The following is a 14249-nucleotide window of genomic DNA, read 5'->3' as shown; positions in this document are numbered from 1 at the left end:
TCATTGGAGTAGTGACAACGTGGGGTGTGACCCCTGCACGAACTAGAGCTTTTCGAACAGAACATTCGCATTTAACTATATTTACACGGGTTCAGCGTGTTACTATAATTTTCTATATACTACTGGCATTTTGTCAGTGAACACTGGTTTTTTACGTGTTGAGAACGTAAAAGGAACATATTTTGAGTGAAGGCTCGAGGGAGGTGGAGAGTTTATACATAAACAGGCGTCTGAAACTTATACTTTTGTTGACTCTATTTAATTGTATGACTGCGAGAGTGGATCGTGGTGTGGTTAGTTAATTAGTAGTAATTAACCGGTTCATAATCACCTTAAGTGATATATTGAAACGTGACACATGGGGGCCAAGCCGGTATCTACTCAGTTAATTTCCAACTGATAAAGACCCACCAATTAAGGATAACTAAGAGCAGATAATCTCGTCAGTGCTCGACTTATTTTCTGCTTGGTGCTACCCTTTTTTGTATAGTTTTGATCATATACCACACCTTAAGCGATTCACATCTTGCAGGAAATGTAAATTGTAATGTGTGAGTTATTGTATGCGCTAACTGTGATTACCTCCCTTTCCTTTGTTTGTGAATCTTTGTTGTTGTACGTTCAGAGTTTTCCGTTGCAGAGAGCTGAGCGGGGTTAGCGGATTTGTTATTCGTTTTACTCAGTTTTCTCTACATTGTTGTTTCGCATTCTGTAACAGGTTACATTTCTACCGTCTTGTTTTACTTGGATTTTTCTCCATATTTTGACTTTGTTGGAATTTTGGGGGGGAAGGGTCCGAGGACTTCTGTCCTAACCAAGGCTGTGGGAGACACTCTGTTTCACCGCAAAAAGCAGCCGATAAAGTAGGCCACGGCTGTGGGAAACACTTTGTTTCACCGCAAAAAGCAGCCATAAAGTAGGCTACGCGATTTGTTCTACACCGTTTGGATTTTTCTTCTGCATTTTCCGGTTGCTGGATTTTTGTATCCATCGCTTTCATCACCGCGTGTTCTAGCTATAGCTGCGTTAGACTTACTTTGGTAATAAAGCTTTGCTAAAACTAACCATGGCTACAGGAGGATCTCCTACGAGGAGAATAACTTTTGAGACTCCTGGTAGCGAGGAACAGACAGAGCGAGACGCACGCGTTAGAGCGCGTAGTTTGCTTAAGCGCAAGGAGTTAGAACGTAAGGAAGACATAGAGCGACAGACGAGAAAAGAAGAGCTTGACAGACAAGAACGACAGGCCGAACGTGAGAGACAGGAACGACAAGACGAACGTGACAGACAAGAACGGAAAGAGAAAGATGAACGAGACAGACAAGAAAGGGAACGACAGGCCGAACGACAGGCCGAACGTGACCGACAGGATAAGAAAGACGAGCTTGAGAGACAGGAACGACAGGCCGAACGACAGGCCGAACGTGACCGACAGGACAAGAAAGAGAAAGACGAACTTGACAGACAAGAAAGGGAACGACAGGCCGAACGACAGGCCGAACGTGACAGACAGGACAAACAGGCGGATCGCGATCTCCAGCTAGAACTAGCTAGGCTACAGGCCGAGAAGGGTACGCTTACTCAGGCTAGCGCGCCGACGTTTGTTGCCGACCGTACGAGACTGCCGACGTTCGACGATGACAAGGACGAGCTCGACGACTTTTTACGCCGGTTTGAGCGCATTGCATCTGACCAGAAGTGGGAAGAGGCCACGTGGGCTAGCCGCCTTAGCACCTGCCTGAAAGGACGCGCATTGCAGCTCTACAACGCTTTGGATGACGACGAGGCGAGAGACTATCAGGCACTAAAGAAGGCGTTACTCCAGCGCTTCAACCTGACTGCGGAAGCCTACAGACGACGTCTGCGTAACAGCAAGAGGCTGAGCGGCGAGCTGAGCCATCAGTTTGTGGCACGCCTTAATCTCTACCTGCGGCGCTGGGTGGAGATGGCCGAGAAGAACTGGACCGTCGACGACCTTGCCGACCTCATTGTCATGGAACAACTGATGTCCAGCCTGCGACCTGAGGTGGTGACCTTCGTGCAGGAGCACCAGCCAAAGACTACTCAGGAAGCAGCCGACTGGATCAGAGTACACGAGGACGCCCAGGCGATCTCCGGCAAATCTTCAGGCTCACGGCCAGGAAAATCGGGAAATTCGGGTTCTTCAGGACCCAAGGACGGGAAGGACGATCAGGGACACAAGGGATCAAGTTCCAGATCTGACATCCAGTGTTACTACTGCAACAAGCGGGGCCACGTGAAGAAGGACTGCCACAGGAGACAGGCTGACCAGAAGGGCGTACACTTTGTTGGCAGTGAGGAGCTAAGGGACGTCACGAGCTCATGCACAATTCCACAACTCTGCGTTCCGTGCTCCAGGAAGCATTTCCAAGCCCCACTGCAACGTCTACGTTAACGGAGTGAAGGGCGAAGGTCTGCGGGACACAGGGGCAGACATGATAGTGGTTCGGGCGAGTCTAGTTCCAGCTATGGCCTACACAGGAGACAGCATCAGAGTGAGAATGGCCGAGGCATCTCACGCTTACGACTTGAACACGGCAGTGATCAAGGTCGTAACACCGTTGTTCACGGGGACCATTGTGGCCGTCGTCATGGACGATCCTCCATGCGACCTGCTCATCGGAAACCGGGTTCAGTTTGTGGACGGCGTCACCAGGGAGGTTCCCGTTTATCGGTCTCCCGACGTCATTTCAGTGCTCACGCGGGCACAGGCGGAGCGAGAGGACAAACCTCTCAAACCCCTACCTGCTGCACGAGCTGCCCTGGGGAACGTGACCCCCGCGCTTCTCGCGAAGGCTCAGGCATCTGATCCGACATTAGCGACTCCTCGGGAGCACGCGAAGTCGGGGAAGGTGAAGCTGAGCGGGAAGCATGGGAGGTCAAGGTTCCTCAGGGACAAGAAGTTGCTCTACCGTGAGTTTAGCAACCAAGAAGGTACATTCAAACAGGTTGTCGTGCCTCGCGAGTTTCGCGAGGGTGTCATGGCAACGGCACACGACTCGATTCTGGGAGGTCATCTTGGCACCAAGAAGACCACGGATCGTGTCTGGCGCCACTTTTACTGGCCAGGCATCTGCACGGATGTCCGACGTTTCTGCGCATCCTGCGATAAGTGCCAGAAGGTGGTGGCCAAAGGAAGGGTGAGGAAGGTCCCCTTGGAGAAGATGCCGCTCATCGACGAACCCTTTCGTCGGGTCGCAGTGGACATCATCGGGCCCATCTTGCCTGCGTCTGAGGACGGAAACAGATACATTTTGACCATGGTGGACTACGCTACTCGATACCCAGAGGCGATCCCTCTGAAATCGATTGAAGCCACGCGAGTAGCTGAGGCTCTGGTTACTATGTGGTCCCGGCTGGGAATTCCATCAGAGGTACTCACCGACAGAGGCACGCAGTTCACGGGAGGAGTGATGGCGGAGGCGGCACGACTGCTATCACTGGAGCAGCACTTCACCACTCCTTACCATGCTCAGTGCAACGGACTGGTGGAAAGGTTCAATGGCACCTTGAAGACCATGCTGAGGAAACTAGCTCAGGAGAAACCACGCACGTGGGACAGGTACATCCCAGCATTGCTTTTCGCATACCGCGAGGTTCCTCAGGAGAGCTTGGGCTTTTCCCCATTTGAGTTGTTGTACGGCAGACAGGTACGCGGTCCCATGGCTATCCTGCGTCAGGCTTGGACGGACGAAGAAGCTGACGAGGAGGTGCAGACGACAGCGACCTACATAGTAGAACTCAGGAACAGGATTGAAGAGACCTGCAAACTGGATCAAGAGAACCTGGGGAGAGCAGCACAGCGTTACGCGCGAGGATTCGACCGCAAGGCACGGCCGCGCAGCTTCAAGATTGGAGAACGGGTGTTGCTACTTCTACCTGTCAAACACAACAAGCTACAACTGCAGTGGCAAGGACCTTTTGAGGTGACAGCGAGGGTGGGCCAGAACGACTACAGGATCATGATGCACGGGAAAGCACGCCTGTACCACGCCAACCTGCTGCGCGCCTACATAGAGAGGACAGCCTACGGGGAGAAGAACAAAGACCAGAAGAACAAAGACAAGAAGACAGAGAAGGTGGCAGTCATCAGGGGTGAAACGAGGGGTTGCTCGTTCTTGAGGACGACCTTTCTGTCTGGAAACAGACTATCAACCTCTGCAATATCTTCAGGTTGCAAGGTTGGCAAACGCCAGACTTATGCGCTGGGCGTTGATTCTCCAACCGTACCAATTCACGGTACGCGTCATTCCGGGCGCCAACAATGTTGGAGCTGACTTTCTCTCTCGGGCTGGAGAGGAGAACATGACTGTGAGCGAAACCGAGGTTTCGTCTTGAAGAGGGGAGGTGTGTCACGATCGGGTGACAGAGACCAAGAAAGTGTCACTCAGTAGAGTGCCTGTTCTGGGTCAATGTATGATAGAAAGCGCCTGTGCGTGATATTGGGCTACAGCAGAGTTTGCTGACAGTGCTCAACGAGCACGGATGTTTCGTAGCGCACGAGTTTCACAGTGCGGGGGTTTCTGCTGTCACAGGGCTGACGGTTTTTCGCTGACAGCGCGCACGGGATTTTCGCGGATTGAGTTTCTCGTGTCTTTTTTCTGCTTGGGAGGCAGAATTGTGTATAGCTGGACTGGTTTGGTGACAAGGGCAGTCACGTGTATTTTGGCTAGGTGGTCTGTCAGAGACTCGGGACGACACACTTGACACCCAGCGGCAGAAGGGGAAGGATCTAATACACAGTTTCTAGAGTATGATGGTTTTTCACCGAGTATTATATTCGGCACTCTAGGGGAACTTCCACTAGTTATTTCCTCCTCACTGCCACGTATTTTGCTGAGGACAAGTCGTCAACTTTCCTTCGTCGGCGATGGCTTTCGCATAAGGATTCGACAAGGGGTTCTGGACGTTTTTTGTCACTGTTGACGAACAGAGGCTGTTCCAGGGAGGGGGCGGACTTTGCTTCCTTGAGAGAGTACAATCATAGGCTTTTGAGGTAATAAATCATTATTTAACGCTGTTGATGAGTCTGTGTTGTGGAATGAAATACTCTCTGTTGTTCTTTCCAGGTTAGCGCATAATTTACTCTCTGTGACGCTAAAATACTAATCTGTATATGGTTTTTGCAGATAGGGAGAGAAGGACGGAAAATGACTGTTTTGTTGTTGTAAAAAGTCCGTTTTGTGCAGGCCCACGTGCTCGATGAGATATTTAAAGATGACATGTTTTAAGGTGGTGGGTGAGGGGTAGCTGACATGTTTAGTGCACCGATGCTTTCTGTTTGCAGCCTCCGTTCGTTTCGCTTCGCTTCGTTACGTGTTCCTGTAACGTCTGCACGGCTGACTTTGGCGGGACCTGTTGAAGCTACGCTAACCAGCGAACCGGCTAACCAGCGGACCGGCTAACCATCGAACCGGCTAACCAGCAAACCGGCTAACCAGCAACCCGGCTAACCAGCATACCGGCTAACCAGCATACAGAAAGAAAGCTAAGTGCACCATGTCTTACGCACCCCGTTGACCACCGTTGTCTTTTCGTATCTGTGATTTCATTGGAGTAGTGACAACGTGGGGTGTGACCCCTGCACGAACTAGAGCTTTTCGAACAGAACATTCGCATTTAACTATATTTACACGGGTTCAGCGTGTTACTATAATTTTCTATATACTACTGGCATTTTGTCAGTGAACACTGGTTTTTTACGTGTTGAGAACGTAAAACTAAAAGGAACATATTTTGAGTGAAGGCTCGAGGGAGGTGGAGAGTTTATACATAAACAGGCGTCTGAAACTTATACTTTTGTTGACTCTATTTAATTGTATGACTGCGAGAGTGGATCGTGGTGTGGTTAGTTAATTAGTAGTAATTAACCGGTTCATAATCACCTTAAGTGATATATTGAAACGTGACATCAGTAGCTATCTTAACAGTCAGAAATTCTGCGTGTGCAAGTGAATGTGTGTGTATGTGCATGCGTGTGCGTCGGTATGCCTGTTTTTGAACAAGTTTGCAATCACATGAGCAATCCTGGAATAAAGAATATTCATGTTCATCTACATGGAAATACACACCTGTTCAGAAGCAGTGTCAGTAAAGCATTGCACAGGGTCTGCAGCATCCGACACTTTCTTCTACAAAACAAACCAAGAAAAACACTAGGATTCGCTCACGCACAACAAAGATCATCCACATCATCATTTCAAATTACATTAAACAAAAACAAAAACAATATTAACAAGTCGCGTAAGGCGAAAATACAACATTTAGTCAAGTAGCTGTCGAACTCACAGAATGAAACTGAACGCAACGCAACGCAGCAAGACCGTATACTCGTAGCATCGTCACTCCACCGCCCGTGGCAAAGGCAGTGCCCGTGGAATTGACAAGAAGAGCGGGGTATTCGTTGCGCTCAGAAGGATAGCACGCTTTTCTGTACCTCTCTTCGTTTTAACTTTCTGAGCGTGTTTTTAATCCAAACATATCATATCTATATATTTTTGGAATCAGGAACCGACAAGGAATAAGATGAAAGTGTTTTTAAATTGATTTCGAAAAAAAAATTTTGATAAGTTTTATATATTTAATTTTCAGAGCTTGTTTTTAATCCGAATATAACATATTTATATGTTTTTGGAATCAGCAAATGATGGAGAATAAGATAAACGTAAATTTGGATCGTTTTATAAATTTTTATTTTTTTTTACAATTTTCAGATTTTTAATGACCAAAGTCATTAATTAATTTTTAAGCCACCAAGCTGAAATGCAATACCGAAGTCCGGGCTTCGTCGAAGATTACTTGACCAACATTTCAACCAATTTGGTTGAAAAATGAGGGCGTGACAGTGCCGCCTCAACTTTCACGAAAAGCCGGATATGACGTCATCAAAGACATTTATCAACAAGAAGAGCAAACGCTCGATCGAGTCACTTTCGCAGTTCTGAATATTATATGAGGCATCAGATGGACAGGAAGAAATTGCTATTCACAACACAATGAGTCACGTTCACATAAAATTTGAGCCCGGTCACTTTTATAGTTTCCGAGAAAAGCCCAACGTTAAGTTGTGTGTTGCCGAACAGAAAAGGCTAGTTATCTCCCTTGTTTTTCTGATAACGTTCGTAAAAGGCTACAGATGTAAATACTTTGATGTAAAGAATAATCCTACAAAGTTTCAATCACATCCGATGAACTTTGTCAAAGATATAAAATGTCTAATTTTTCCTTTGACGCTGACCTGTGACCTTGAAAAAGGTCAAAGGTCAACGAAACCATCGTTAAAGTGTAGAGGTCATTAGAGGTCACGACTAAACAAAATATGAGCCCGATCGCTTTGATAGTTTCCGAGAAAAGTCCAACGTTAAGGTGGTGTCTACGGACGGCCGGCCGGATGGCCGGCCGGCCGGACAGACTAACACTGACCGATTACATAGAGTCACTTTTTCTCAAGTGACTCAAAAAAATGAAAAAAACGTTCGGGGATTTCATACCCAGGAACTCTCATGTCAAATTTCATAAAGATCGGTCCAGTAGTTTAGTCTGAATCGCTCTACACACACACACACACGCACGCACATACACCACGACCCTCGTTTCGATTCCCCCTCGATGTTAAAATATTTAGTCAAAACTTGACTAAATATAAAAACGAAGCTTATTTGCTCACATAAGTGTCAATCAACACATAGCATAGCTGACAGAAGATACATCTGAACACATATAACATAGGGAAAAATACACCTAGAGTATGTCACTCCTGTCAGCTGGCCTTACTTGGGTTTGATTTTTACACACACACACAACACACACACACACACAGAAAGACAGACAAACTGAAAGCTGAAACCAGATTGCAACAGCAGTTCAAACAAGTTTCGCCAACATCATCGCAAGTAAACCGACTGCATTTTGTTTACTTTTGGTCAAAATTTCGGATTGACAGAATTTCTGTGAGATTATTTTTTCAATTGACGGACTAGTTTCACCCATGTTTTTCACCTTGCCAAAAACCTGGAAGAGAGCAGCCTCCAGGTTGTGCCTCTTGTCCAGAACTATGGCGAGAACGGGAGCAATACTGGTGTCCCAGGCGCGAGGGACGCACCCTGCTGTCGGCTTGATGTGCACTGCGGCATGCACCTGCCCCTTTTCTTCTGTAAAACCAACAGCAACCATGCACAAAGAAATGACACATAAATAAGAGAGTGATCAATCAATCCATGAAATAAGTAAATAATAAGAGAGTGATCAATCGATCAATCCATGAAATAAGTAAATAATAAGAGTGATCAATCAATCCATGAAATAAGTAAATTATAAGAGAGTGATCAATCAATCCATGAAATAAGTAAATAATACGAGAGCAAACAAAGTTAGGGGTGGGGGTGGGGCTTGCACAAAAAAAGTCAACAACTTTTCTTCTTATGCCCTTGCTCCAATGAAGGAGTTGCTTCCCTTTAAACTGCTTTGAAAGGAATTCCGGCCTGCTCTGCATGATAGTTTTTCCCCCTGTAATTAAGTGCTGACAATCAACAGAAAAACTGAAAAGTTTGGGCTTTCTCTTTCTGTCTCTATCTTCATTGTTTAGTTTACTTCAACCTGCTGGAATCTAGGTGAAAACATAGACTTTCAGTCAACGCTCATCAATTTCCTCAAACATAAAACTGTGCAACTTCTCACCATCTCCGCGAACAAAATGCTCCTACTAATTCAGCATTTATGACCCAACCAACTGCAATGCCGTCAACTTAACATAGCATTAGCTTAGCATTTCACATTTTTCTTTCTTTTCTCATATTGTTCTTGTGTAACCATGAACCTTGCATTTCCACCAGAGCATGTAACTTTCTTTGGTGGTACTTGTGCCAACTTACCCTCACAGGTAAACTTGTAGACGTCATCTTGCCACACTGACACCGTGTCCCAACAGTCCTCCCCTGTACTCACCTGATGTAAACATGTAGTCAGGTAAAGAGACACAACAAGCAACAAGTCACACCGTGCAAAGAGTCACAACAAGCAACGAGTCATACCGTGCAAAGAGTCACAACAAGCAACGAGTCATACAGTGCAAAGAGACACAACAAGCAACAAGTCATACAGTGCAAAGAGTCACAACAAGCAATGAGTCATACAGTGCAAAGAGACACAACAAGCAACGAGTCACACCGTGCAAAGAGTCACAACAAGCAATGAGTCATACAGTGCAAAGAGACACAACAAGCAACGAGTCATACAGTGCAAAGAGTCACAACAAGCAACGAGTCATACAATGCAAAGAGTCACAACAAGCAACGAGTCATACAGTGCAAAGAGACACAACAAGCAATGAGTCATACAATGCAAAGAGACACAACAAGCAACGAGTCATACAATGCAAAGAGACACAACAAGCAACGAGTCATACAGTGCAAAGAGTCACAACAAGCAACGAGTCATACAGTGCAAAGAGACACAACAAGCAACGAGTCATACAGTGCAAAGAGACACAACAAGCAACGAGTCATACAGTGCAAAGAGACACAACAAGCAACGAGTCATACAATGCAAAGAGACACAACAAGCAACGAGTCATACAGTGCAAAGAGTCACAACAAGCAACAAGTCATACAATGCAAAGAGACACAACAAGCAACGAGTCATACAGTGCAAAGAGACACAACAAGCAACGAGTCATACAATGCAAAGAGTCACAACAAGCAACGAGTCATACAGTGCAAAGAGACACAACAAGCAACGAGTCATACAGTGCAAAGAGTCACAACAAGCAACGAGTCATACAGTGTAAAGAGTCACAACAAGCAACGAGTCATACAGTGCAAAGAGTCACAACAAGCAACGAGTCATACAGTGCAAAGAGACACAACAAGCAACGAGTCATACAGTGCAAAGAGTCACAACAAGCAACGAGTCATACAATGCAAAGAGTCACAACAAGCAACGAGTCATACAGTGCAAAGAGTCACAACAAGCAACGAGTCATACAGTGCAAAGAGTCACAACAAGCAACGAGTCATACAGTGCAAAGAGTCACAACAAGCAACGAGTCATACAGTGCAAAGAGTCACAACAAGCAACGAGTCATACAGTGCAAAGAGACACAACAAGCAACGAGTCATACAGTGCAAAGAGTCACAACAAGCAACAAGTCATACAGTGCAAAGAGACACAACAAGCAACGAGTCATACAGTGCAAAGAGACACAACAAGCAACGAGTCATACAGTGCAAAGAGTCACAACAAGCAACGAGTCATACAGTGCAAAGAGTCACAACAAGCAACAAGTCATACAGTGCAAAGAGTCACAACAAGCAACGAGTCATACAGTGCAAAGAGACACAACAAGCAACAAGTCATACAGTGCAAAGAGACACAACAAGCAACGAGTCATACAGTGCAAAGAGTCACAACAAGCAACAAGTCATACAGTGCAAAGAGTCACAACAAGCAACGAGTCATACAATGCAAAGAGACACAACAAGCAAGAAGTCATACAGTGCAAAGAGTCACAACAAGCAACGAGTCATACAGTGCAAAGAGTCACAACAAGCAACAAGTCATACAGTGCAAAGAGTCACAACAAGCAACAAGTCATACAGTGCAAAGAGTCACAACAAGCAACGAGTCATACAGTGCAAAGAGTCACAACAAGCAACAAGTCATACAGTGCAAAGAGTCACAACAAGCAACAAGTCATACAGTGCAAAGAGACACAACAAGCAACGAGTCATACAGTGCAAAGAGACACAACAAGCAACGAGTCCTACAATGCAAAGAGTCACAACAAGCAACGAGTCATACAGTGCAAAGAGACACAACAAGCAACGAGTCATACAGTGCAAAGAGACACAACAAGCAACGAGTCATACAGTGCAAAGAGTCACAACAAGCAACGAGTCATACAGTGCAAAGAGACACAACAAGCAACAAGTCACACAGTGCAAAGAGTCACAACAAGCAACGAGTCACACAGTGCAAAGAGTCACAACAAGCAACGAGTCATACAGTGCAAAGAGACACAACAAGCAACGAGTCATACAATGCAAAGAGTCACAACAAGCAACGAGTCATACAGTGCAAAGAGACACAACAAGCAACAAGTCATACAGTGCAAAGAGTCACAACAAGCAACGAGTCATACAATGCAAAGAGTCACAACAAGCAACGAGTCATACAGTGCAAAGAGTCACAACAAGCAACAAGTCATACCGTGCAAAGAGTCACAACAAGCAACGAGTCATACAATGCAAAGAGTCACAACAAGCAACGAGTCATACAGTGCAAAGAGTCACAACAAGCAACAAGTCATACAATGCAAAGAGACACAACAAGCAACGAGTCATACAATGCAAAGAGACACAACAAGCAACGAGTCATACCGTGCAAAGAGTCACAACAAGCAACGAGTCATACAATGCAAAGAGTCACAACAAGCAACGAGTCATACAGTGCAAAGAGTCACAACAAGCAACGAGTCATACAGTGCAAAGAGTCACAACAAGCAACGAGTCATACAGTGCAAAGAGTCACAACAAGCAACAAGTCATACAGTGCAAAGAGTCACAACAAGCAACGAGTCGACATACAGTGCAAAGAGTCACAACAAGCAATGAGTCATCAGGCATGGGAATTGAAAATTGTAAAAAAAACGGAAAATTTATAACTGAAGACGCGAAGCGTCAAGTCGACGGCGCGAAGCGCCTAGCTTTACTAGGGGGGTTTGGGGGCATGCCTCCCCGGAAAAAATGTTCTCCAAAGAACCCAGATGGTGCAAAGAGTCCGTTCGGCGGACAATTCCCATGCCTGGTCATACAGTGCAAAGAGTCACAACAAGCAACGAGTCATACAGTGCAAAGAGTCACAACAAGCAACGAGTCATACAGTGCAAAGAGTCACAACAAGCAACGAGTCATACAGTGCAAAGAGTCACAACAAGCAACGAGTCATACAGTGCAAAGAGACACAACAAGCAACGAGTCATACAGTGCAAAGAGTCACAACAAGCAACGAGTCATACAGTGCAAAGAGTCACAACAAGCAACGAGTCATACAGTGCAAAGAGACACAACAAAGCCAAAAGGTACGGCAAAGTTATTCCCACAACTATATTTGATCGCAGGGAAGCGAGATGTTAGAGATCTCAACTTTTAATAATAATAATAATAATGACAGCTTATATAGCCAGGCATGAGAATTGAAAAAAGTAAAAAAGGCTGAAAATTTGTTATTAATATCAAAGCCGACGGCGCGAAGCGCCTAGCCTTACAAGAGAGGTCCGGGGGGATGCCTTCCCGGAAATTTTTTCTCCAAAGAACCCAAATTGTGCAATTTGGTGTCATCTGAGCTCCAAGTTTGCCATTAAATTCAGTTTTCAGAACCATTTTTGCCTACATTTACTTTTTCGGCGGACACTTTTGCTTTTTCGGCGGAACAACAAAAATCGGTGGAAATTTGCCCTTCGGCGGACAATTCCCATGCCAGTAAACTATGCTCTCCGCGCTTTTCATATTAACTATGAATAAAACCATATTATTTAAACATCTAATACATATACATTCTAACAAAATAAGGTAACAAACTTTTCTAGGGCCATCTTTATGAGGGCTGTGCCCATCTCTTCTCCCTCGCTGCCTTTGCCTTCCCTTGTCCTCAATAGGGTCAGGTATACCCATATCCTTCTTCTTCTTCTTCTTCTGCGTTCGTGGGCTGAAACTCCCACGTACACTCGTGTTTTTTCTTGCACGAGTGGAATTTTACGTGTATGACCGTTTTTTACCCCGCCATTTAGGCAGCCATACGCCGTTTTCGGAGGAAGCATGCTGGGTATTTTCGTATTTCTATAACCCACCGAACTCTGACATGGATTACAGGATCTTTTTCGTGCGCACTTGGTCTTGTGCTTGCGTGTACACACGGGGGTGTTCGGACACCGAGGAGAGTCTGCACACAAAGTTGACTCTGAGAAATAAATCTCTCGCCGAACGTGGGGACGAACTCACGCTGACAGCGGCCAACTGGATACAAATCCAGCGCGCTACCGACTGAGCTACATCCCCGCCCTACCCATATCCAGCTGGGTGGACTGGAGAGCGCTCAGAAAAATTGGGTATTTGCAAAGAGGCCCCCCCCAGGTATGCCTACCTGGCTAGACAGCTGAGAGTTTTCACAGAAAATGATGATTCTCTTGCTGCCAGCATTGAGGTCCAGCCAGAAGTTGTTGTAACCTTCGTCACACGGCTTCTGGAGCTGGAAGAAAGGACATGAACACACGGAGAGTGAGCCATGGTGCAGCACAGTACAGGGGAATGGAGCTGGAAGAAAGGACAGGAACACACGGGAATGGAGCTGGAAGAAAGGACAGGAACACACGGAGAGTGAGTCATGGTGCAGCACAGTACAGGGGAATGGAGCTGGAAGAAAGGACAGGAACACACGGAGAGTGAGCCATGGTGCAGCACAGTACAGGGGAATGGAGCTGGAAGAAAGGACAGGAACACACGGACAGTGAGTCATGGTGCAGCACAGTACAGGGGAATGGAGCTGGAAGAAAGGACAGGAACACACGGAGAGTGAGCCACGGTGCAGCACAGTACAGGGGAATGGAGCTGGAAGAAAGGACAGGAACACACGGAGAGTGAGCCATGGTGCAGCACAGTACAGGGGAATGGAGCTGGAAGAAAGGACAGGAACACACGGAGAGTGAGCCATGGTGCAGCACAGTACAGGGGAATGGAGCTGGAAGAAAGGACAGGAACACACGGAGAGTGAGCCATGGTGCAGCACAGTACAGGGGAATGGAGCTGGAAGAAAGGACAGGAACACACGGACAGTGAGTCATGGTGCAGCACAGTACAGGGGAATGGAGCTGGAAGAAAGGATATGAACACACGGAGAGTGAGCCATGGTGCAGCACAGTACAGGGGAATGGAGCTGGAAGAAAGGACAGGAACACACGGAGAGTGAGCCATGGTGCAGCACAGTACAGGGGAATGGAGCTGGAAGAAAGGACAGGAACACACGGACAGTGAGCCATGGTGCAGCACAGTACAGGGGAATGGAGCTGGAAGAAAGGACAGGAACACACGGACAGTGAGCCATGGTGCAGCACAGTACAGGGGAATGGAGCTGGAAGAAAGGACAGGAACACACGGAGAGTGAGCCATGGTGCAGCACAGTACAGGGGAATGGAGCTGGAAGAAAGGACAGGAACACACGGAGAGTGAGCCATGGTG

General features: G+C 46.5%; 1 protein-coding gene across 1 annotated transcript in view; it reads right to left on the bottom strand.

Moving 5' to 3' along the window:
* The window catches only part of LOC138966044 (microtubule-associated protein futsch-like), a 61753-nt gene that overhangs the window by 37731 nt on the left and 9773 nt on the right, over window positions 1–14249 (bottom strand). Inside the window, exons 7-10 of the mRNA XM_070338132.1 lie at window positions 13159–13263; window positions 8892–8964; window positions 8020–8171; window positions 6093–6152 (exon numbers count right to left, since the gene is read on the bottom strand). Coding sequence (XP_070194233.1) covers window positions 6093–6152; window positions 8020–8171; window positions 8892–8964; window positions 13159–13263 — 390 coding nt within the window. The remainder of the gene's footprint in view (window positions 1–6092; window positions 6153–8019; window positions 8172–8891; window positions 8965–13158; window positions 13264–14249) is intronic.

The sequence above is a fragment of the Littorina saxatilis genome, linkage group LG5, assembly GCF_037325665.1.
Source record: "Littorina saxatilis isolate snail1 linkage group LG5, US_GU_Lsax_2.0, whole genome shotgun sequence".
Taxonomy (NCBI): domain Eukaryota; kingdom Metazoa; phylum Mollusca; class Gastropoda; order Littorinimorpha; family Littorinidae; genus Littorina; species Littorina saxatilis.
The sequence above is the reverse complement of the archived record's forward strand: the minus strand, read 5'-3'. Positions and strand labels throughout refer to the sequence as shown.